Source organism: Vipera berus (genome assembly GCF_964194415.1).
Source record: "Vipera berus genome assembly, chromosome: 4".
NCBI classification, from domain to species: Eukaryota; Metazoa; Chordata; class Lepidosauria; order Squamata; family Viperidae; genus Vipera; species Vipera berus.
Genome location: NC_138206.1, coordinates 66,877,274 through 66,903,626, shown reverse-complemented (window position 1 = coordinate 66,903,626; position 26,353 = coordinate 66,877,274). Strand labels below are relative to the sequence as shown.

The 26,353-nt window shown below is 38.8% G+C and overlaps 1 protein-coding gene across 1 annotated transcript in view; it reads right to left on the bottom strand.

The window, feature by feature from the left end:
- The window catches only part of PCYT1B (phosphate cytidylyltransferase 1B, choline), a gene marked incomplete at its 5' end in the record, with an annotated part of 31,680 nt that extends 6,000 nt beyond the window's left edge, over nt 1-25,680 (bottom strand). Inside the window, 5 exons of the mRNA XM_081326624.1 lie at nt 8,509-8,587; nt 9,925-10,076; nt 11,080-11,196; nt 19,879-19,978; nt 25,564-25,680. Coding sequence (XP_081182750.1) covers nt 8,509-8,587; nt 9,925-10,076; nt 11,080-11,196; nt 19,879-19,978; nt 25,564-25,680 — 565 coding nt within the window. The remainder of the gene's footprint in view (nt 1-8,508; nt 8,588-9,924; nt 10,077-11,079; nt 11,197-19,878; nt 19,979-25,563) is intronic.
- Nucleotides 25,681-26,353: the final 673 nt, after the last annotated feature.

Genomic DNA, 26,353 nt, shown 5'->3' with positions numbered 1-26,353 from the left:
CTGCATTAGTCACCTTGGCATTCTTGCAAACTCTCAAAGATGCCTCGGTTGCCTAGATACCACCCCTTTCACCTTTTCATTCCATTCCACAATCTTGTGAAGCTATGAGCAAGGGAGAAAATGTAGGTGAAAAGGTGAATCAGTCTTGACACTGACTTTGAAATGATTTGAAGATATTGAGCATTTAAAAGATTCAAATCAAAGTAACTTTAATGGTATATATATTTCAAAAGTTCTTATAAATATGTATTGTAATTGTTAAACTAACGATTTAATTAAAGCATTAACTATCATTTACAATTTTTATTTTATTTAACAAATTTGTATAGCCATAAATATAATTTACACCCAACACATTAATTGTTACAAGTAGCTTAAATCATTCTGCACCTCAACGTTTCATTTATGTTAACATAAGCTTGCATCATCCCCTAGAAACATACTTGGAAGTAAGGTATATAAGACTGTCATATAATCTTGCATTTTGTACAGCCTAATATAAATATGCATCTTCTTTTTTATAATATATATGCAAACATGTATGCAGCAGGTTTTCAATAATCCACCAAAACACACATTATGTGCAACATTGTAAGCATTTACAATTCAATTGTCCCCATAATTGGTAAAGTAATATTAATAAGAATTTCTCTAGAAATAGATTATTCTTTGAAAGAAAACAATAGTGAGGAGCACATGAATCTTACAGGAAAATTTTCCTTTAAATGTAAGAAGAATTCAGACAGACAGATTATATTCTGATTATAATCAGAATCGGAATAGTAAAATGAGGCAAAGGACGGCTGAACAATCTGAAATCCCTATGAAATTCAGGGAGAAAGTTGTTACTGCTTTCTTTAATTCTGTTAACTGTTGATATTAACAACTAATATTATAGGTTGAGAACAAGATTAAAGATTTCTAAATTTAAACTTCAATTTTGTTTGTTGTCTTGGGCTTGGTTTTGTATCCAATAAAACATTTTTTAAAAAAGTTTTATTGTCTTTTTAAAAAGTATGGAGCATCATCACTGCCTCACAATTTAGAGAACTGTTGAGACTACATTGCAAACAAAAAGAAGCCCCTTCATCGTTTAACAAATATATTGTTGGAAAGAAATAATGGTCCAGGAAGCACCAATAATTGATATCAAAGCTAAGATGAATAGATAATTGTATGAATTAACTGAAAATATCAGGTTTCAAGGCATGGCTAGATGTTACAAGAAATAAAACTGGCACGCTCTATCATTTTTGTCCCTTTCTCCCAGCATCAAAGCAGGCAGACTATGATGTAATTATATTGTGCATTATTCTGCTTGTAACTAATGTCTGCCACCAATATCTATAGGGAAATATCTGAAAGTCTAGAAAGGAAAGGAAAGGAAAGGAAAGGAAAGGAAAGGAAAGGAAAGGAAAGGAAAGGAAAGGAAAGGAAAGAAGGAAAGGAAAGGAGACAACTTCTAATAATATCTAGGTCTAGTTTTAAAAGAATCAAGCTTTTCTGTTATTTGGGTTCCTGAATTTCCATAAAGGTAAAGGTAAAGGTTCCCCCGCACATGCGTGCTAGTCGTTTCCAACTCTAGGGGCTGGTGCTCATCTCTGTTTCAAAGCTGAAGAGCCAGCGCTTGTCCGAGGACGTCTCCATGGTCATGTGGCTGGCATGACTAGACGCCAAAGGCGCACGGAATGCTGTTACCTTCCCACCGTAGTGGTCCCTATTTTTCTACTTGCATTTTTACGTGCTTTCAAACTGCTGGGTTGGCAGAAGCTGGGACGAGTAACAGGCACTCAGTCTGTTACGCGGCACTCAGGATTTGACCCGCCAAACTGCCGACCATCTGATCGACAAGCTCAGCGTCCTAACCCACTGAGCCACCGCGTCCCTTTTGAATTTCCATACTTTTGTACAAATAATGAAACGTAAAAATATATTAAATTCAAAAAGTTAACAGCCTCATTATCTAGAAGAGGAAACACTGGGTCTTAAAATGAATGTGACTATACACTAAAAGTTTACCATTTACAAAAAACTGACATATCAGGGTATATAATATTGACTGATTAAAAAACAAACACACTCTTGTTAGAATTGCTACTAGATTCAGATTCTGAAAAATTCCTTGACAATCAGAAATGTACAGAGAGAAAGACCTTTTATCAGAAAAGGCTATAATATTTGTAGATGTTTACCTAAGGAATGGTAGAGGAATTCTGCATTGGAAAATTGTCATAGGTAATTTTTAGTTCAGTTTGCAGCCAACAAATTTCCTGTCAATCTCTGTATCCAGATCAAAGCAGGCAAATAGAGTCCAACTCAGTTCCATTATAAAAATAAGCTTAATGTTTATTTAGTAAACATTAGCAAACATCAAAAACTGCTAACTAACAAAATCGGACGAAGCAGACAAAATCAGGAAGAGAGACAGACATGAACAACAGATAGGACTTTACATTATGTATATATTCATACATCAGCCCTTCAAGGTAGATAAAATCAGTGGTACTTTTCAGTTGCAAGGTATAATAGCAGAATCTTGAAAGCCTGTCCAAGTTTCTCTTTGTCACATCTTATATGAAACAAAATCAAGGCAAAGTTATTTTCTTTTTTGTACTTTCTCCTACCTCTGGACTATATAATCTCATATCCAAGTTCCTCCTTAACAGTTCATTCATGCTTTCCCCAAGGTCAGTTGTAAATATCTCTATATATCAAAAGTGACAGAATTTTGCAGAGCCAGAGAAAACAATGCTGTGGGTAACTGCATGCACAGTTCCAAGGAGAACGGCCTTTTTTTTTGTTGTTCTACAAAATATGTGGCAACTATTAGTAAAACATCAGCTTAATCTGGGGAAAAGAGAAAAGTGTGGAAAGTCAAGATAGCCGCTTCACTGTCTTTGGAATAAGAGAAAGGAAAACGAAACTGTAGGCTTTTAAGATTCTGTTATTAAAACCTATATCAAGAGAATTCTATGTTACTTGAGGTACCTTTTTCCTAAACTGGTCTAACTTAAAGGACCAATGGTATCTAATAGTTTGTTGTTCATAGACAAGTTTGCTTCTCCCTATCTCAAATTTAAGAATGTTCCTCTAGAACAGAAAAAGGAAGCATTTTAGTATAGAAATAATTTATGCAATGTATATAATGGATTGAGAGCCAATTTGGTGTAGTAGTTAAGGCACCAGTCTAGAACCTGGGAGACGACAAGTTCTTGTCCTGTCTTAGGCCAAATCCAGCTGGTGACCTTGAGCCAGTCACTCTTTTTCAGCCCTATGAAGCAAACTATGGCAAACCACTTCCAAAACCTTGCCAAGAAAACTATAGAGATTTGGCAGTTGCCAGAAATCAATATGGATTCTGATTCAAAGGCACAGAAAAGCATGCAAGCACAGAAAAGCATGCAAGCACACACACAAGCATAATTGATGACTCCCAGGGCTTTTTTTCCTCATAGAACGCTCAGAACGGAGTTCCGGCACCTTTTTTGGATGGAACCTTGTAGGGTAGGCAAGGCGGGTTGTATGACATGTGTGAGTTCCAGCACCTTTTTCTTTTACAAAAAAAGCCCTGATGACTCCTATTGTTGCAATATAGCAGGTAATGGATATGTTTTGTTACAAAGGAACAGGACTAATAGAAATGGAGATGTTGTGCTATATGTTGTCTCAAAGGTGCTTTTACAAGAGGCACCTGGACTTTCTTTTCTTTTCTTTTTTTCATTTGAAGACAGTTTGCTTCTCACCCAAGAAGCTTCGTCAGCTCTCTTGGATGAGAAGCAAAATGTCTTTAAAGAAAAAAAAAAGAAATTCCAGTTGCCTCTTGAAAAAGCACCTTTGAGACAACCATGACCTGGATGATTGAGAATCTCCATAGAAATATACTATATGTTGCAATATCCATTCTTCAAAATCCAAATTCCTCATTCTCATACCCAGTAACCATGGCATGAACCATGGCATGATTGTGGTTGATGATCCTAATAGAGATGGCATCTACTGAGTTCTTATTAGTCACTTTAAACTGCCATGGGAACATCCATGACTATTTGGCTTGGACTGCAGGAGAGACCAGGTATCTACCTTCTGATGAGGCATATGCCCATGTAATCCTTGATCACTGTTTTCCAAAATATTTATCAAATGTAACATGAATTCCTTAAATGTATAAGGATTAGCATTCTTCTGAAAAATCCTAAATCTATGTTTAAAAATCCAAATTATCATTCTCTTGAGAAGGCTTTTATTGCATTCTGCACAGAAAGTCAATTTCAATTGGGAAACAGAGCTGGGTTCTGTAAACTGTGTGGTTCTGGTTCTGTCACCAATGATATTACAGTTTTTTCCTATGGGAAAGGAAACAAAGTAAAGGAACCCATTAAGCCTTTTTCTTAACTTGTCCCATATTAAAATAATAAAAACAGCATCATTTGCTGGCCTTGTTTTTGATGCAGAATGCAGATTGGCAGAGAGAAGCACAATTTATGCCAGCCTACATTTCTGCTGACTATCAGGCTCAAAAAAAAACCACTATAAAATAATCACAATACGTTTGGTATTGTTATAGAGAGTAACTGAATTAAAACAGTATGGTTGTTGGTGTAATCTATTGCCTGTCCACCAAAGGATCAACTGTCCTTGATTTGATACCATCCCATAAGTAAGATTTAGTTGTGAAGCTAAAGAACTTAGAACATTAGAAGACAATGAACGTGTAATTCTGGAGTTCTTCATTTTAAGAAAAATTAAAGCTAAGTGAAATCCAACAGGTGCCTAGGACAATTATGATTAACCTATGACACGTGTTTCAAAGAAAACACACCAGTGTTCACCAATTCCCAACAACTATCTCAGAATACATCATGTACTCACATGACTTTTGATGCCTGCTGAAGCTATGTGAGAATGGGGTTTCTCTTGCCTAGTCTTCAGACCCTCCAAAAATCACTTAAGTGGGCCATGCTCTCACAGGGCCTCTGGAGCCATCAGAATGAGTCCTATTCATATTTCATCTTTATAATTATTTCATGTTTCTTTATATAATATATAGCACCACACATGATCGGAATGTATTTTTTACATAAATGGATACATAGAGTTGTTTACTGTACCTTTAGTTTAATGAAAAGAATGACTAGGAGTGACATCATAGCAGTGTTCCAATATCTAAGGGGCTACCACAAAGAAGAGAGGGTCAGTCTATTCTCTAAAGCACCCAAAAGCAGGATATGAAGCAATGGATGGAAACTCATCAAGGAGAGAAGCAACCTAGAGCTAAGGAGAAATTTCCTGACAGGACAATTAATCAGTGGAATGACTTGCTTCAAGAAGTTGTGGGTGGTCCAACACTGAACGTTTTTAAGAAGAAATTGGACAACCGTTTGTCTGAAATGGTATAAGGTTTCCTGCTTGAGCAGGGGGTTGGACTAGAAGACCTCCAAGGTCCCTTCCAACTCTGTTATTCTGTTTCTCTTTTGTTCCATATGTGGGTTTGTGTGTGAGAGAGACATGGCAGCAGAGTCAAGTTAGGCATTTGCCATATGTTTGACATAATGTGCCCAAAAGTTTCACCATCATTGATCTAGGACTTTAAAATTAGATTTTAATAACTGTGAGAACAATAATCAGGATTTCAAGACAGCAGAAATAAATAGGAAGGCAACTTAAAATGATTCAGCATTACTTAGAAAAGAATACTAAAAGCATGGGAAACAATTTGAAGAGAGAAGAAGGAGGAAGAGGAGGAGGGAGAAATGAGAATAGTAGAGGATGCAAATGTGACTACACAAAAAACAAAGTGAAATTATAAAAACAAAAAAGGGTAGTCCTCTACATACAACCACAATTGGGACCAACATTTACATTGCTAAGCAAGGCAACTGTTAAGTGAATCATGCCCAATTTTACAACTTTTTGCCATACTTGTTTAGTGGATTACTCCAGTTGCTAAGTGAATCATGTGGTCATTAAGTGAACTCAGATTCTCCTACTGTCTTTGCTCATTGGAAACTGGCTGGGAAGGTTGCAAATAGCAATTGCATGATCCCAGAACACTACAACCATCATAAATACATGCTGATTGATAAGTGCCTCAATTTTTATCGTGTGACTGTGGAGATTTGCAATGGCTGTAAGTACAAGGCCCAGTTGCAAGTCAATTTTTTCAGTGTCATTGTTACTTTGAATGGTCACTAAATAAATGATTGTTAATCGACTACATGTACATATAAGCGACTGAAAAAAAATCCCAGAGCGTCAGAGAAAAGTACATGTAGAAAGCCCAACACTGCAACTGTAGTATCAGAAAAACAAAATCTCACATAAATCTCCTTGATTAGTTTCCATCCATTGCTTCTTACCTTGCCTTCAGGTGTGTTGGAGAATAAGTAGACCTTCTTTGCTTTGTAGCAGCTCTTTGGATATTGGAACACTGCTATCATGTTACCCCTAGTCCTTCTTTTCATTAAATGAGAGATACTCAATTCCTGCAATATTCTTCATATGTTTAAGCCTCTAGTTCTCCTAATCATCTTGCTCTTCTCTGCACTCTTTCTACAGTCTCAACATCTTTTTTATATTATGATAATCAAAACTAGAGGCAAGCTAGATAATCCAATCAATTTTTTTGCTTAATCACCATCTCTCCCGCATTGGTCCAAATAGTTCAAATTATTGTATAGAAAGAAGCTTAACAAACTCTTATTTGCAAGCTACCTTTGTATCTTTATGATGGAATAAAAAACAAATAGTCTGAACTTGGTTTTTCATGAAAAAAAATTTCTCTACACCTTATGATGTTTGCAGCTTAGCTGCTTAAATTCTTTCTGTGACGATTTAAGTATAGCTGATTCTCTCTTAAACTGGGCAACTGTCCTATGTAACACAGTCACCTTGGGAACATTCACAATAACTAGGATACCGAGAAAACATTTCACGTTTAAGTCATGTATAAGAAAAGTATTTTAAAGAAGTATTTTACTTATGTTTTATAGTTCAATCCCCTGCCCAAATGGATCCTGGACAAATGGATGTCCAATCTTTTCTTAAAAACCTTCCCCAATGGAGCACCCACAACTCCACGAGGCAAGCTCTTCCATTGGTTAATTGCTCTCACTGTCAGGAAATTTTTCTTAGTTCTAGGAAGAATCTCTCTTTAATAAGCTTCCACCCATGGATTCCTGTCCTGTCCTCAGGTGCTATGGAGAATAAATTGACCCCTCATCTCTGTGGCTACCTCCAAATACTGGAAGACAGTTATCATTTCTCCCTAATCATTCTGTTCATTAGGCTAGACATACCTAGTTCCCTTAACTGTTCATGGTATGGTTTAGCTTCAAGACCTCTTATCATCTTTATTAGTCATACAGTGATTACTAGGAAATTTCTAGAGAAGTTTGTAAATTCTATAAGTACCTTGGGAAAAATGCCATAATCACCAGAATTATTAGCAAGCATTTGTCAAGGGCATGTCTTGCCTAAATATTTATGCCATTATGTTATGCCATGTTGTTTGTCATGTCATGTTATTGGATAGGGTCATTTCTATAATGACAGTCAATTTGGTATAGTGTTTAAGGCAAGGTGACCTTGAGTTCTAATCCTTACTTAGGCAGCAAACCAACTGGTAACTTTGATCCACTTACTCTCTCAGCCTTAGAAAGAAGGTGAGGGCAAACTATTTCTAAAAATACTGCCAAGAAATCTGCATGAACTGATACAGCCAGTTGCCAGGATTCAAGACTGGGTTGAAAGCACTCTCTCTCACACAATTTTAATAAATTGTAGAAATGTGATAGATCCAACATATTTTGACATTAGCAAAACATTTGCTGAAGTACCTCATGACATTCAGATTAGTAAGTTAGTTAAGCATAGACTGGATAGTATGACATTTAGGAGAACTGATTATGAGTCAGCAGTGTAATGTGGCTGCCAAACAAGCAAGTATAATTAAGTCTGAATTATTTCCAAATCACAAGAAGTAATCATTTCATTTTTTCTATTTTGATCAGATCCCACTCTGAATGTTGCATTCAGTTCTGGAAACCACACAAGAAGAAGTATTCAAAGAAATTAGAAGGGCAATGGGAATGATCGGGGAAATGGAAATACACCTCTGAAAAAGTTTGAGGAGACTGAAGAATGTACAACATTCATCAAATGTGTGAGGATGTCACACAAAGAAAGTCAAGGTTGTTTTGTTTTATTCCAGTGTGCAGAATAATAGTTACAGAAAGACAGATTCCAATTGAATGTTAGAAATATATCCTATCATTAACATCGGCTCAGCAGTGGAACAATTACTTAGAAAGATAAATGGGTTCCTCTTCAGTTGGCAGTATTCAACTGAAGGCTGTTTTGCCACCTGTCAGGGATGCTTTTTAAAAATTTTATTGTGGTCTTAAAATTTAAGATTTAAAAAAAATCACTGAAGAAGTATTTTTTCAGTCTGATAGTTATGTGAGGCAATAATGAGGTTAGCTACTTAAAGGAACAACAAAGCATACCTACCTGCCTCCTTTATATGCTTGTAAACATCATCTGAACCAGCAGAAGAATATGGAATATCATCATGGGCTACAAAATCAATCTAAAAATACAGAATAAAAGGAAGTTAAGTTGTCTCTTACTTTGGAAACCTAACTTCCTTATTTGCTAAACAAATTTTAAATAAAAAATATTTTAAATGATTATAATAGATTTTATATCACTGTATAGCACATGAAACTGCAAAACCTTTTAGTTATATATGTGATGTTAGTTAAAGAATCTAAGCTGTTTACAATTATATTAAGTACCACATCAGTAATACAAAATATTCACTATGCTGAAACCTAAAGAATCATGCTAAAGAAAAAACTTATCTCAGAATATTTTAATGACATTTTTACTATTATACTTTGCTTCTTAATATAATACAACTTAATAAAGTTATTCAAAATACGTGGAAGACCAACCATAGCTAATTATTTACTTGAGCTTTGTATATTATTGAGAAATGTATGACATAAACATGTAGTAGGTAGTGAAGAGTAGCTAATCTTACAATTCAATCAACCAGCATGATTTTTCATGGATATATGCTTGCACAGCAATAAAACAATTAACAGTTTCCTCCCAAAATATCTAAGTAACCTGTATATACAGTTTATAAGAAAGAAGAGAAAATCCAGTTTTCTGCAACTGTATTGTTAATTTGGTTACTAGCAGCCCTGGTTGTGTAGAGGTTAGGTGCAGTATTGCAGGCAAACTCTGCCCACAGTCTGGAGTTCGATCCTGAAAGGGCTCGAGCTTGACTCAGCTTTCCATCCTTCCGAGGTCAGTAAATGAGGACCCAGATTGTTGGGGGCAATGTGCAAATGATGCTTACATTGTAAACCATCCAGAGAATACTGTAAAGCGCTATGGGGCATTATATAAGCCTAAATGCTATGCTATTTTGGACATTTGGGGATTTGGATTGTTACAAGAAAGGCCTATGAAAGTAACAGATAAACGGATGGAAGGAAGATTGCACACGGGATTTTAATTCAGTTGCATTATCATTGTTATTACTGGAACTGAGTCAATGTTTGAAAAGATATTTTCCCTTTTTGTTATAGTAGCCTGAAAAGTTTTTTCCCCACTTCCTCAAATCCTAATTACATTTTCTAAGATTTTGCTGCATAGCATCTAAAAGGAGACAAGAAAAGGAAAAGAGTTTTTCATAGTGTTGTTACCATCACAGCTATAAGCAAAAGAATTATTACCACTTTTGAATTACAACCTGAATTACACAAATAATATGGTAGGAATGGTAGCAAAAGACACCTCAGTTTAGAGTCCAACTATGCTTTATAAACATGACAAATATGCAGTATTTGGCACCAGCACTAGTATGAAACTGGTTTATGGGGGGGAGAGGTTAAAAAATAGAAAGAAAAATACCTTATGCTTTTCCAAAAACTCTGCTGTGAGTGTCCATGGAGCATCTCTGATTACTTCATCTACATAGCGACAGTGTCTGAGAGCCTCATAACGTTCCTCTTCATTCATTACAGTGAAACCTTTAAACTTATGTGTTAGATCATCACTGCAAACTGACATACATGCAAGAAGAATTCAAAAAGAGTAATCATGACCCTGTAAAATTCAGTGCATCTCTTTGGCTATAAATGATTCAAATCTATTTTCAGAGTTTAAAACAGTAGTTGTCATACCAAATCACAAAGGCAGCAATCTAAAATTGGAAAACCATTTTCAGTCCCTTGATCACATTTAGTCAGTTGAAAACTTGCTTATATTGGACGGCCATTACATTAAAAGCTATTCTATGTTGGATAGCTGTTTCTCTAATTTGTTGGTCAGAGAAATTGCTAGCTGAGTTTCTTTCAGAAGCGAGTCCCAAAGCTTTTCAACTGTGGAATGGTGGATCTTTTCTTGCAGTTCTCTTTGCTGTCCTAGCTGGAAAGTCTGAGACTTGTCTCAAGACACAGAGATAGCAATGAAATTGAGGGAAGCTAGACTGGCCATTGTTTTATTTCAGCATTTCCACATTCTCCATGGCATTTCTTTTTCTGGATATTACTATTGTTCCAATTTCTTATGGAAATATCAGCATACCAGTCATAGGGACATGTTCATCAATTGCCTTCTCTTAATACAAACTAATGGAAAGAAGCAATTATATTTCAGCATATAAATTTGGATGAAATGACATTCAATAGGCTCCATTCCACATTTCTGTTTTTAATATCTGAGAAAGAAGAATCCAGAATTGATCTTGAACATATGTAATATTAAATTTCTTTTCTTATCTCAATTTCATAGGTTCTACAAGTCTTAGGGAACTGGTCAGCTTTACAAACAGAAAAAAGATCTTCTGGATCAGAGAAAAATTACCTTATTGATCAGCAAGCTGCTTATGTGACATTTGCAAGCACTTTAGTTCTTTCCTAATATTTCGTAGGAAAAGGTTAAAATTAAAAGCTTGCTTTTCAGTAAATTAAAATTAGAAAACTCAGAAAATCTGGGCATGTTTAGCAAACTATATAAAAAAGAATATCAGTCTAAATGTAATAATTGTTTGAATATCAGGCTTACCTCCTACTAATAAGTAGCTATTAGGAAACAGAGTTTTGGCTTGCATGAGAGCTCTTGCATGACCAGAATGGAAGAGATCAAATATTCCATCTGCGTAGACTCTGACAGGTCTGTCCACTATGAACATAAGAAACAATTTTCATGTCATACCAGAAGTTTATCTCAAATCTAGTCAGATGATAATGATGCATTTGCTACTTCTATTCAAAAATATAAGGAAGAGGTTCAGGCAGTGTTGAGCCATTTAGCCCAATAAAAATCCATATCAGAAAAATTATTTACCATAAAAAAAAAACAGTGATTGGCTGGTCTTGGCTGGGCTCAGAAGCTAACAAGAGTCAGGCCCAATACTCGGATACAAGAGCACCAAGAAATTCCAGAGCCCTAGATCAGATTGGGAATTTGATCTGCATCCCAGAAGAAAAGATTGCTCCATTACTCTGTTTCATGGAATCTGTACAATATCACTAGAAGGTGAGTTTAGTTCAAAGACAATTTCCTTAATAAAGAAATAAACTACCAGATGAATTATTATTATTATTATTATTATTATTATTATTATTATTGTTGTTGTTGTTGTTGTTGTTGTTGTTTTGTTGTTGTTAACAACTATTACTATAATTATTAAATTATAATAATGCAGACCAGAAATCCGCAGTAACAGTAACAGTAACAGTAACAGTAACAACAAGCCTTGGTTTACAGCTAAACTCAAGCAGCTACGTCGTGCCAAGGAGGAAGCCTACAGGAAAAGAGATAGAATGTTGTACAATCAGGCCAAAAATGTATTAACAAGGGAGATCCGAGCAGCAAAAAGAAGCTACTTTGAAAAACTGAGGAATCAAATCTCAATAAATGAACCAGCAAATGTGTGGAAAATTCTTAAAAATATCACTGATTACAGCAAACTTCCTTCCCATGCTGAAGGGAATTGACAACTGGCAGATGACCTGAATGTGTTTTACTATAGGTTTGAAAGGAAACCACTGGCAACTATCGCCACCATCTCCATCTCAGATACACCAACAACAGCCAAGCCTCCTACAACTGACCCCATCCCTTTGGGTCCCCCACTTCTGGTGATCACAGAAAAAGATGTGCGAGATCTATTTCACAGAAAAAGCCTGGAAAAGCACCAGACCCAGACAAGATAACTGCAGTGGTGGGATTCAGCTGGTTTGCACCACTTCGGCTGTACTGGTAGCTAATTTTTTGTTGCCCAGGCCCAGAATAGACTTTCGGAAGCAGCATCCACACAGAGGACTGGTTGTTCACATTTTGAATCCCACCACTAACTCCTTCTTGCTTGAAAGCTTGTGCTGACCAAGTGGCCCCCATCTTCACCTGCAACTTTAATAAATCACTAGAGATGTGTTATGTTCCTTCTTGCTTAAAATGCTCTACTATCATCCTGGTGCTGAAGAAGTCCTCCATCAAGGAACTGAATGACAACACACCAGTTGCTCTGACATACGTAATTATGAAAACCTTTGCAAGGTTAGTGCTGGCTCACCTGAAAACTATCACAGATCCTCTGTTAGACCCCTTGCGATTTGCCTACCAAGCAAACAGATCAGCAGATGATGCTGTTAATATGTCTCTGCACTATATCCTACAACATCTTGAATCTCCAAGGACCTATGTCCTTTTGTAGACTTCAGCTTGTAGACTTCACCATCATTCCAGATATTCTTCTAACTAAACTAATTCATTAGCTGTGCTTGACCACACTTGTAAGTGGGTCATAGGTTTTTTAGCAGACAGGAAGCAGCAGGTGAAGCTAGGCAAAATCACATCAGATACCTGTACAATTAGCACAGCCCCCCCCAGGCCAGGGCTGTGTGCTCTCTCCATTCTTTTTTCTTTCTATACCAACAACTGCATCTCAAAGGATCCCTCTGTTAAAGTACTGAAGTTTGCAGATAATACAACAGTCATTGGTCTCATTCGAGACAATGATGAATCTGCATACAGATGGGAAGTTGAACAACTGGCCTTGTGGCGCAGCCGGAACAATCTTGAACTGAACACAATCAAAACTGTGGAAATGATAGTAGATTTTAGGAGAAGCCCTCCAATTCTACCACCTCTTACAATACTAGACAACACAGAATCAACAGTATAGATGTTATAGTTTCTAGGTTCTATAATATCTCAAGACTTAAAATGGACACCTAACTTCAAAAATGTCATCAAAAAAGCACAACAAAGAAGGTTCTTCCTGGGCCAACTTAGAAAGCTCAGACTACCCAAGGAGCTGCTGATACAGTTCTGCAAAGGAATCTGTCTGTCATTTGTACCTCTATAACTGTCTGGTTTGGCACTGCAACCAAACAAGACAGACACAGAATTCAACTGATGGTTAGAACTGCAGAAAAAAAAAACAATTGCTACCAGCCTGCCTTCCACTGAGGACCTGTATACTGCACGAGTCAGAAAGAGGGCTATGAAAATATCTACAGACCCCTCACATCCTGCACATAAACTGTTTCAACTTCTTCCCTCAAGACAACGGTATAGGGCATTGCATGCCAAAACAACTAGACAGAAGGACAGTTTCCCCCCCCCATGCCATCATTCTCCTAAACAACTAATTCCCACAGCACTGTCAAGCTACCTAGTAGGGCTGTATTACTATCACCTTTCTCATCTTTTTTTATTACCTATTCCTTATCTTCTTATAAGTTTGTTGCTTGTATCTTACGATTTATATATTTTTATTTAGTATGCTAGAATGATTTATATTGATTGCTTATTTAGTATCCTATGACTATCACTGAGTGTTGTAACGTATGATTTATGATGAATGTATTTTATGATTATAATCATGATTTATCACCTTTTGCTTGTATGTTCACTGAGAGCTTATGCACCGGAGACAAATTCCTTGTGTGTCCAATCACACTTGGCCAATAAAGAACTCTATTCTATTCTAATTGCTTCTATATAGTAGAGCTAAAACAGAAAGTGCTCTTTTAAAATGAGAAGCATATGCACACATTTATAACTCAAATGTTTATTTCTTGGTACTTTTTCATCTATATACTATTAAAACTCTCTTTCCTATAACCTTTAACTGGATGAAATGATGCACCACAGGACAATTTTTTTTGAACCAAAGTATGGTTCAGCTTACTTGATTGCTTACAGAATGTGACCAAAATCTGGAACCTATGACTTCCATGCAGTTGAAATTTGACAAATTTTATACAACATTTTATGACAGAAAACTTATATGAAGCTCTGTAACTGTTAAAGGCATTGAGGAATCTGATAAGGAAATATCTCTAAAAGGATGATCCAAGGGGTCACGGATTGCCTAGTTTCCCTTGAAAAGCAGCTGAACTTGTTATGGGACAGGACTACAAGGGCAGCAGGCTAATTGGGCTAATTGTGTGCCGAATGCAGACCCCTGTCCTCCTGAAAAGGAAAGAGTGAGAAGGAGAACCCAGAAGGAATAGGAGAGTGATTTCTGCTATCCCCGCTATCCCCAACATCTGTTGCTGTGGTGATTGTTTCAGTCTGTCTATTTGCAAAACTGCTTTTAAATATGTTCAGATGTTTAATTTAGTTATTTATTTTGTATGGCTGTCAAAATTGCAAAAAGCAACTCTAGGTGGCTAATGTAGGATTAAAAACAAAACGAACAATAAAAATAAAGCTAGAAGGACACAAAATATGATCTCAGGTCCCAGAACAGTGCAACTGTCATAAATATGAACTAGTTCCCAAGTATCTGAATATTGATGAAGTGATCATGGGTGTTATGTATTGGGCTCAGTTGTAACACCATGTGGTAAGCTGGAGCAACTAACGGCTCTCCAGCTACCCAGACTCCAGATCTCCAGTGCTGCTATTGGCTGCCCCTAGGTGGCAATGGGTTGGTTTAAACCTATTGGCTGCCACCTAGGGGCCAGGCTATAAATTGCTGCAAGCTGCAGCCCAATTCTCAGTTCAGATCCTGCAAGCAATAAACCATGAGCTTTTTTGAACTCACTTGCCTTGTCGCCTTTCCTGCGCGAAGAACTCACTACACAACACTGGCGACGAAGGTGGGATCCTGCTTCTCCAAAAGAGGTGAAGTTCACTAGGGGAGAGGCAGCTCATGCCTGGAGGGAAAAGGCATTTCCCCCCCCTACAGTCGGCTAGGAAGCCACGCTCAGCGGATTCAGTCCCTGGGCCTTGGAGAAGCAGGATCAAAAACCACAGGAACCAGCCGAAGACGGAATGCTGAAGGTCAGAAGACTTCGCAAATTTGATGTCAAGCATCCAGAGGGATGGCCTTCCTACTTGTCCCAGGTAGAAAACTACCTCTGGGCAAACCAAATCGCAGAAGATGGGCTGAAGGCTGCAACGCTGCTCTGCGTGTGTGGCCCAGCCACTTTCCACCTGGCTGAAAACCTCTTTCCTTCAACACCGCTAGAATCGATTTCCTACACGGACCTCAAGAAGAAGCTGGGAGAGCATTTTCAGCCCAAGATTTCAGAGATTGCCTGGCACTTCACGTTTGATCAGCGAGTGCAGCAACCCGGCGAAACAGCATCAGAATTCATCGTGGCCTTGAGGCAGGCCGCATGCCTCTGTAAATTCTCGAACCTTGAAAAGCGACTGCGAGACCGGCTCGTCTGCGGCCTGTGGAACCGAACGCTCCAACAAAGACTTTTTGCCAGACCGAAATTAACAAGCTACTTTGGCTGTAAAATTTAAGGGGTTTTATGGGCACCTGGATGTCATAGTAGTAGGGGGCCAGAGAACAAGTCTCATAGGACTCGATTGGTTTGATGCCTTAGGCATTCAGATAACTGGTATCAACTGGACACAAGCTGCAACCCTTTCGTCAGTTTGCGAGGACTTTGCAGACGTTTTTGATTCAGCCCTAGGAACATACACAGGACTGCCTATCTCATTCAAGCTAGACCCCAACATAGTTCCCATTAGGGTTAAGTCACGAAGGGTCTCAAACATAAAATTGACTCAGAAATAGACAAGCTTGTAGAACAGGGTGTTTTACAACCAGTTGATGGTGGGGAGTGGGAAACTCCTATAGTCACCCCACTTAAGGACAACAGGGAAATTAGGATATGTGCAGACTATAAATGTACAATTAATAAAGCCCTTAAGCAACATGCTTACCCTGTCCCAGTGGTCAACCACATTTTAGCTTCCTTGCAAGGGGGTACTATTTTCGCTAAATTAGATTTAGCACAGGCCTATCAGCAAATGCTGGTTGATGAGGCCACAGCTGAGGCTCAGACGATTGTGACTCACAGGGGGGCTTTCAAGGTTAAGCGTTTACAATTTGGAGTCAGCGTAGCTCCAGGCATTTCCCAGGGGATCATGGAGCGCACACTTAAAGGCATTCAGGGCATCTGCCCTTATTTTGATGATGTTCTTATCGCTGGGGAATCTACAGAAGTGTTAGCCAACAGGCTCAGGGCTGTCCTACAGAGGCTTCGTGAAGCAGGCCTCAAACTAAAAAAGAGTAAATGTAGTATTGGGGTCCCTTCAACAGAATTTCTGGGATTTCGAATTGATGCTAAAGGTATTCACCCCGCTGAGTGAAGTGAAGGCCATTAAAATGGCTCCTAGTCCTAAATCCAAAGGAGAGCCTACAAGCATTCTTGGGCCTCCTCAACTTCTACCATGCCTTTCTGCCTAACAAGGCTGCATTAGCAGAGCCTCTTCACAGGCTCTTAGATAAGAAAGCTCCATGGAAATCGACCAGCATTCATGAAAAAAGCTTCCAGGCCTTAAAGGCACTGTTGTCAGTTAAATCCACTGTAACTCATTTTAGGGAGTCTAAACCAGTCTGTTTAGCATGTGATGCATCTCCTTATGGGGTGGGAGCAGTCTTGAGTCATTTAGAAAAGAATGGAACACAAGTCCCTATTGCATTTTATTCTAGGACACTGTCCTCTGCTGAGCGTAACTATGCTCAAATTGACAAAGAGGCCCTATCCATTGTTGCTGGAATAAAAAAATTCCATGACTATTTATATGGCAGGGACTTCATGGTCTTTACAGACCACAAACCACTGTTGGGACTCTTCACAACAGACAAACAAACCCCCCACATACTTTCTCCAAGAATGTTGAGATGGTCTATTTTCTTATCTGCATACACTTTTAAATTGGTTCACAAACCTGGTAAAGAAATGGACCATGCTGATGGCCTCAGCAGACTCCCACTGCAGAAACATTGCTGCAGAAACAGCTACAGATAGAACACTTAGTAGAGTGCTTTCATGGGTACACACAGGGTGGTTAGATAAAAGCCCAAGCTCTGAGTTTCAGAGTTATTTTGTCAGAAGACATGAGCTATCAGCTCACAAGGGGTGCATCCTATGGGGAAACAGAGTCATAATCCCTTCTTCACTGAGAGACAGGGTTTTACAGTCATTACATGAGGGCCATCCAGGCATTGTCAGAATGAAAGCTTTAGCAAGAAGCTACCTTTGGTGGCCTGGCCTTGACAAGGACATTGAGGCACAGGTACATGGTTGTTATACATGCCAGCAATCTAGGCCTGAGATGCCACACGCCCCAGTTCACAGGTGGGAGGAAATGCACACTCCCTGGTCTATAATTCACATAGACTACACTGGGCCCTTTCAGGGACAGCTCTTTCTCATAGTGGTGGACAGCCATTCCAAATGGCTGGAAGTAATTCCAGTTGCAAATATGACTACTGCTAGGACCATCCAGGTGCTGAGAAAACTCTTCGCCACACATGGGTTGCCAGATATCTTAGTTTCAGACAATGGGGCCCAATTCACTGCTGCTGAATTTCAGGCCCTCCTAAGAGCAAATCTTATCAGGCATGCAACATCTGCCCCTTTTCACTCATCCTCTAATGGTCAAGCTGAACGAATGGTGAGGACTAGGAAGGAATCACTCAAACGCATCGTAACAGGTGACTGGCATCACAGACTGGCAGATTTTTTACTCTGCCAACATTCTATGCCCTGCACTGCTACAGGCAAAAGTCCTGAAGAACTTCGTTGGGGGAGGCGACTGATCACTAAACTGGACAGGTTGCATCCAGATAGAGTGGCAGCAGAAGCCTCTCGACCAAAACCCCCAAGGGGGCTGCAAATGGGCGATTGGGTATGGGCCAGAAACTATGGACATGGGAATCTGTGGGTTCCTGGTAAAATTACCAAATCATCTGGTACCCTTTCTTATGAAGGGCTGGAGGGAGGGCGAGTTATCAGACACCACATTGATCAACTCAGAAAACGGTTTCCAGAATGGCCACTAAGCGAGGACTGCATCATAAGTCCCTCCCAAAGTCCTCAAACTTGCAGCCAAGCCAGCCCATACATGGACTCTCAAGACTCTTCCTTCTTAAGCAGTGAGGAACTGGGCATAGAGGAGGGGAGTCCAGAAGTGCAACATGGATTCCCTGAAGAAGCAAGCCAACCAGACTTTAACAAATGCTATGCCAACTCTGCTGATCAGTATAACTCTGGGGTGGGCCAACCTGGAGAGGCCAGCCAGAGAGCATCTAATTCCTTTGACTCAGGTGCATCAAGGGACATTGGTCTACCTGGCCCGATGGGTAAGCTGGTAGACCAGAAAGTGACTGGAACCCCAAGGCGTTCCACAAGGGCATGCAAGCCTCCTTCTTATCTAACTGATTATGTTGAAAAATAAAGGAACTATAATGTTGCCTGTACTGTAACTTGTCGCTGTACTGAAACAGTATTGCAGCTATGATGTTAACTGTCTTGTGTGCTATAATGGAAGTCTATTCATTCGGGCTAACTGATGCTATAATATAACTTGCATTGTTTTGCAAAAGTTGTTTTGATGTTAAGTCTTGTAACTTGTAAGGTAAAGGTAAAGGTTCCCCCGCACATGCGTGCTAGTCGTTTCCAATTCTAGGGGCCGGTGCTCATCTCTGTTTCAAAGCCGAAGAGCCAGTGCTTGTCCGAGGACGTCTCGGTGGTCATGTGGCCGGCATGACTAGACGCCAAAGGCACACGGAACACTGTTACCTTCCCACCATAGTGGTCCCTATTTTTCTACTTGCATTTTTATGTGCTTTCGAACTGCTAGGTTGGCAGAAACTGGGATGAGTAACAGGCGCTCACTCTGTTACGCAGCACGTGGGATTCGACCTGCCAAACTGCCAACCATCTGATCGACAAGCTCAGTGTCCTAACCCACTGAGCCACCGTGTCCCTTTTTTGTAACTTGTACTGTTTGCCAATTATTGCTATGATGTTGTCTGATCTAAGAGGGGAGGGGTGTTAGGTATTGGGCTCAGTTGTAACACCACATGGTAAGCTGGAGCAGCTAACGGCTCTCCAGCTACCCAGACTCCAGGTCTCCAGTGCTGCTATTGGCTGTCCCTAGGCGGCAATGGGTTGCTTTAAACCTATTGGCTGCCGCCTAGGGGCCAGGCTATAAATTGCTGCAAGCTGCAGCCCAATTCTCAGTTCAGATCCTGCAAGCAATAAACCATGAGCTTTGTTGAACTCACTTGCCTCGTCTCCTTTCCTGTGCGAAGAACTCACTACACAACAATGGAGATGCTGCAACAGTTGTAAGTGTGAAAAATGATCATAAGTCACCTTTTCAGTGCTACTCTAACTTTGAACAATCCCTAAACCATTGTATGGCAAGGACTACTTGTATCTGATTCCAATTTTCCCAACTGGTGCCCCTACGATGGGGAAAAGTGCTTTAAATTGGGACTACAAAGTCCAGTCTGCTTGGAATTCTGGAGGCACTGGACTAATGTGGTTGAAATACATTCTGAAATTAATTTATAATGCATAATACCAGACTCACCTGGTGTTCCAAGACGGGCCTGAGCAATGGTTAGCTTCTCATGAGGAGCTTTGCACTGACAGCTTGTTTCACCCGCAAATGGAGCCGGTGCTGTCAAAGTCTAGAAGATGGGAAAGGTCAGATTATGAAAAAAGAGAGCAAAATAAATTGTCAGTTGTGGACATTATCAAACATGATGTTATTGTTCCTTGCTTCCACCAATACCACTTGATAAGGATTTTTTTAAAAAAAGTTAAATCTTAAGCAGAGTGAATAACTTTATAATATCCTTCACATTTGTTTTCTTCCAGTGAAATATTTTAGAAGTGGACACAGGGATGTAAATATTTCATTCACCTACTGATTTCAAGTGCATTCTCACTGCTATTTATTCCAATTCCTGAGAAAATTTTATTTGAAATATCTATAATTTTCCCCATTAAATAAATTGCATTAACACATCCATACATAGTATACAATAATATGAGCTGAGAACAGAAAAAGTTTAATTAAGAATTCAAATAGAGATTCTTTCCACTAATAATAAAGAAGCTGGATATTATGCATATCATTTTTCTTCTTTTGGCTTCTTATGTCATATTAAGCAAGAATAGAAAGAACAGAAAAAATAAAAAGGAGTGAAGTTTGTCACGGTCAGCTTTCATGTGAAACTACTGTAACATTGCAGAGTCAACAGTTCTGGAAAGCTGGGAAAAAAACTTGAAACATTCCAACTCCCACATCCTTATGGCTGGTACCAATGTGTGTGTAGGGGAACCAATAAAGCTTTCTGGGCACAAAGATAAACCTCTCAGATGCAGCCTGCCAATGGTGAGGCCATGCAAATACTGTTCCACTTTGGCTGCAGCAGGTGACGATAGCAGGAGAAAGAAAATAGGAGAGTTCTTTACTGCCATTGCAACAGTGGGCCTGAACCCCAAAAGGTTTTCCCTCAATTCTTCAGCCACCATAAAATATCCTTTTCTCCTTCTGTTTTACCTTCTGCATTCAGACCCTAACTTCTCCCCCCTTAGAGCTTTTCCTCTAATGTGACCTAGTCACTGCTTTTTTTCTGCCATGTCTGCATGGCTTTGCTCTGATTCATCCCCAGCCCACATCTGAGGCTGGGGATGTACAGTCATCCATAGCTATTAATTTAAAGGTAGTTTTCCCTTCTTGTATCCATGGATACAGTTTGGCACACTTCTCCAATGAATACTGATGCTATCAGGGGATGGAAATTGCCCAACTTTCCTATTAGCTATTTTAGGTTACTGTGGGTACTCCTTTTCTATGGATCACTGAGAACTGCCCTCCAAGGCCACTTTGTCTAAGGCTGCAGGAGAATGCCTAAGCCAGGGGTCAGCAGTCTGAAACAGTGAAAGAGCCACTCGGAACCGGTTCCCTCACAAAAGGAAAAACTGGGAGCCGCAAAAAATGTGTGCGCATGTGCGTACATGCGCGCATGCGCAGAACAGGGTTTGACTGAAGAGTGGAGCCAAGGCGAGATATGTACCTACCCTGCATATTTGAATTGATTGGTTGAACTTTTTTAGTCCCACTTTTTTTTTTTTGGACTGCACATGGCAGAGGACTGGGAGCCGCAGGAGATGGCTGAAAGAGCCGCATGCGGCTCCGGAGCCGCGGGTTGCAGGCCCTAACCAGCATTTTTCATAGTGCTTGTCAGATCTTTCATGGGGTCCTTAAAAATACAGGTTTCGTATTTTTTGCAAGAGTGTTAAGACTGCTTTTTTTGAGCTGCACAGATTGATTTAAATCAAAAGGTGTTCTCCCAGATTCATACTGGTAGTTCTGTTACCAGAACTATTTTTTAAAGTAGCTAATTGAAAGATACCCTAGGTATACTGTATTTGGGTTCTATCTCTTTATTGGCATCTGTGGACCTCCACAGCCCAGATATGGCAGTTTTATTATCTTTATCTTTATAAGTAGGAAAGAGAAGAAAAAAGAAGAGACTAGCAAGCAATTGCCAGGAAGACTCCTGGTAGGCAGGACTCCACCTGCAGCGTATGATACTACTGTTGAGGCAATAATAAGTGGCTTGAGAGTAGCAATTGTGGCAGCTCTTACTTTTCAGTCCATTGGCCCTTCCTTTTTCTATGTTACTTTTCTGTCATGACGCTATTGGGGACCTGTGCTTGCACTTATGTATCTCGGTGCAAAAAAATCAAGCTGGTTCTACACAGGAAAGAATATCATGTAATCCACTAAGAGCAATGACATTCTGTTATTTTAACTTTAAACCCACTTTGGGGAGCAATTTCATGTCCACCCTGTCTTCACCCCTCTTCACCCACTCATTTCAATTTAAATCCTACACCAGTTTAACCACCTCATTGCACTGATAAGAGTTATAACTCACAAAAGCTTATACCTTTTTAATAAAAATTGTTAGTCTAAAATAGTACTACCAGAGTCCTTTGTTTTTTGGGCTACCACAGGTCTCAGTTAGAGAGGAAATTTCTTTAGGGCTAGTTCAATTTTAGAATAGGATATGGAAAAATCTATGTCATAATGACATCTGCCATTGGAATAGATTTCATGTTCCCTGTGAAATCACTTCTGTCCCTGCAAATTTTAGAGAACGGTATTAATTCCTTGTTACAAAGAAGAAGACACATTACATGATTAGATGTCAACTCACATAATGTTGGATGTAGCATATGGTATCTTTGACAGAAATAAATTTAAGAGTAGTCTTACCAAAATTAAGGGAACTTAATTTAGGCATGACTAATTGCCACATGACCACGGAGACGTCCTTGGACAAGCGCTGGCTCTTCGGCTTTGAAACGGAGATGAGCACCAGCCCCTAGAGTTGGAAACGACTAGCACGCACGTGCGAAGGAACCTTTATTTTTTAAAATATGTCTTAAGCTCAGTTTTTTTATTCTACCTTACAATTTTGAGATAACATAAACCAAACTTAGAATAACTATACCATATCATTCTTTACAAATATACTGTTTAGGTTAGTTCCATTGAAATATACAGCACTGAATAACTGTAGACAGCAATTAGGGTTCTGCAAAATATTGTTTTTGTTTACATATATTTTTATTTAATTGATTCTTTGACAAATCCCTAAGCTGATTTTCAAAATATTAAAAATTTTAAATATGTAATCCATTGCATAGGTTTATGCAAAATATATTATTTCCAATGTAAGGATTATTTATTTAATTAGTTTTCTATACCGCCCTATTCCCGAAGGACTCAGGGCGGTTTACAGGGCAATATTTAAAAGACAATATAAAATTACGAAAAAAATAGAATTAAAAAGAATTAAATTAATAATAGCCCAACAATAAAACAATGTTAAAAACTTAAAACTAAAAACCCCCTCAGTCCAGGCCAGATAGATCGAAAAGCCAGGTTTTCAGGTCCTGGCGAAACGAGTGCAGGTCGGGGGCAGTCCCGAGTTCCACAGGTAAATCATTCCAAAGGGCAGGCGCACCCACAGAGAATGCCCTCCCACATAAATGCATATTTCTAACAAGGCAATAAATGTAATTAAATGAAAAGGTCTCTTTTTCAGAAACCATGCTTTTGCACTGAGTGATCACGAGGCAGTATTTTTTCCTTTTAATTATCCATGATAATAGAGGCTGGGTCCTTTCCTTTCCTTTCTCATTGTCAAAAGACAATGATGGAATGGAATGGAATTGAGCGCTAAACTGCCCTTTTGTTTCTAAGTAAGACTAAGTTATACAATAACCAATCCAAATGGTTCATACTGAGTTAAATAGCAAAGAACAAATGTTAAAACAATCATGGATATAGTCTGAGTCTACAAGTGCTAATCCTAATCTACATAGGAAAAGCCAGTTTCCTGGGAGTTTACTTTTAGGAAATATCAGTTTTGCAATTCAACCCCGCCCCCCAGTGCCACAGGAAAATCCTTTGACAGTGCTAGTTCAAGTATTCTATAGTGCTTTGCACTACCTAGCTTCATAAAACTACTATGCTGGCCTTTTGCTAGCAAGGGCAATACTTCACAGAATATTTCTACAAAATTTACCAGCATGGTGCCCATTGGGTTGAATTATGCTGTGAAAATGACTATAACCAGTGTAATATGTGCAGGAACTATTATTAGGTGGTTTCATGTGTTTAAATGTACAGTAAGTTTTTAAATGGCTGTAAAAGTTTGACCATAAGAAAGGCTGAGCGCCAGAGAATGGAGGCCTTTGAACTATGGTGCTGGAGAAGACTCCTGCGAGTTCCTTGGACTGCAAGGCGATCAAACCGGTCAGTCCTAGAGGAGATCAACCCTGACTGCTCTTTAGAAGGCCAGATCCTGAAGCTAAAACTTAAATACTTTGGCCACCTAATGAGAAGGAAGAACTCACTGGAGAAGAGCCTAATTCTGGGAAAGATTGAGGGCAATAGAAGAAGGGGACGACAGAGAATGAGGTGGCTGGATGGAGTCACTGAAGCAGTAGGTGTGAGCTTAAATGGACTCCAGAAGATGGTAGAGGACAGGAAGGCCTGGAGGAACATTGTCCGTAGGGTCGCGATGGGTTGGACACGACTTCGCAACTAACAACAACAACAATTTGTAGAGAGCTCTTCTGAGTTTTCCTTTCTCAGTTAGCTGCTACCTACAATACATCAATAGGAAACCTTCATAGGAAAAGTTTTTCCTACAGTGAAGAAAATGATATATTTTTTTTTGTTGTTTTTTGTAACTTCTGTTATTACAGAGAGCACACTGTTACTGGGCCATTGTGAATAGACAAGGTTAGGTTCTCAGGCCTAATCTTAACTACATTTACTTTCAGAGAAGTAGGCTTAGCATGCTTCCTTACTTTTAGAGAAATCTTCTCATCCCAGACATATAAATCAGGAGAAAGTATGTTGGTCTTCCAAATCTCATTATCTCCTAAAATGATTGCTTCCTTCCATGCAAATTTTTAATAAATTCTTATGGAAGCTCACACAAAGCTAATAGAATAAAGAACAGAACAAACTCTTATCCTTACTACTTTTTAGAAAAGAGTTTCCTTTAATAGAAAATGTATATGCCAAATGATGCCAATGAAAATGTTAGGCAGCAAGGAAAGGATGCTATATTCTATACACAACTGGCTGCTTTATACATACTGCTTCAATAGATAAATTACTAAGGAAATGCAGATTTTCTCCTAAGGTAACTCTCCCAACTCATATGTGCTGAACTACTTGAAAATGACATATATGTGTACAATTTCACATGATTTATATATACAGTTTAACTGCATCTTTGGAAAAAAAGAGAGTGAACTGTGATATCCTTTCCTAATGCTGAGTAGGCTTTTTAAAAATTAATGTGAAAATCTGTTTCTAAGCAAATTTGTTTTAATAAGTAAAAAGGCAAATTAACAGACAAGAATTAAGCTTTGTAGGGGAAATCTAGCAAAGACTAGAGGAAAAGCCTATTGCAGAGCTGGATGGACTTTTTATTGAAAAAAACCAGGCTGCAGAAACATACTGTAATCCCAGATTCTCTCTCTGAATGCAGCAGGCACAATAATTGCTTTGTAACCCCCATTCTGGTAATAAAGAAAGCAAACACAGAGCTAACACAGATTAGGTCCTTTTTTATATTTCTATTCAGACTACAAAGCAGGATTAGCCTGTAACTTCATAATGCACTGAGCTCCAGAAAAGCAAAAAAGAAAGTATCCTTTGTCTTTTACTTACCAGTCGAGGCTGAGGACATGTGTGCTCTATCTCCTCCATGGTTTCTGAAGGAAGCTCATTAGAAAGGGATTTTGGGATACCTGTTTCTGACTCAGCATTAGTTGCAAGCACTGGCATGGCCAGTGAATGCTTCTTGTGGTGATGCCCTTTCTGCTATCCTTCTCTCAGCCAGATAATGTTTTCGCATGTAATTCTTTCCCTCCCTCGCCTTCTCCCGCTTCTCTTCTTTTCATTCCCTTGAGAAATTAAAGGTTTTTCTTTCAAGGAGAAGCCAAGAGGCAAGGCCTCAGTTTATCACTATAACAACCAGCTAGCAGCAGAGCAGTTGGTACATGATACAGTATTCTAATTTGCATATCGCATTCTGGTTGGTTACTGTCATCATAGTACCACTTTGACTGAAGTAGCTGATATATGCTGGAAGGTAGGTTGATACGAATGCCTTCTTTTCTTTATTTAGTGCTTTCCTGCTAAGCATCACATGACTTTACACATTTGATAATATTCTTCACATTGATTATTATACTTTTATTTCATTTTGAATTTTTCTTCCTCTTCTTTTAAATAAAAAGACACACACTGAGATTTTTTGATGACTGAATTGCTCCAAGTTTTAAATTCTATTTCTGTATTTAAAAATAAATGTATGATTTAGAAAAAGAGGCTGAGATGAGCATAATGGAAAGTCATAAATTGAGAAGAAATATGGAGAAAAATATTGATCTCATTTAGCCCTGAATTTAACAATGCTGAGTGAATTGAGAATTCATAAATTCATTTCAAACGTGTC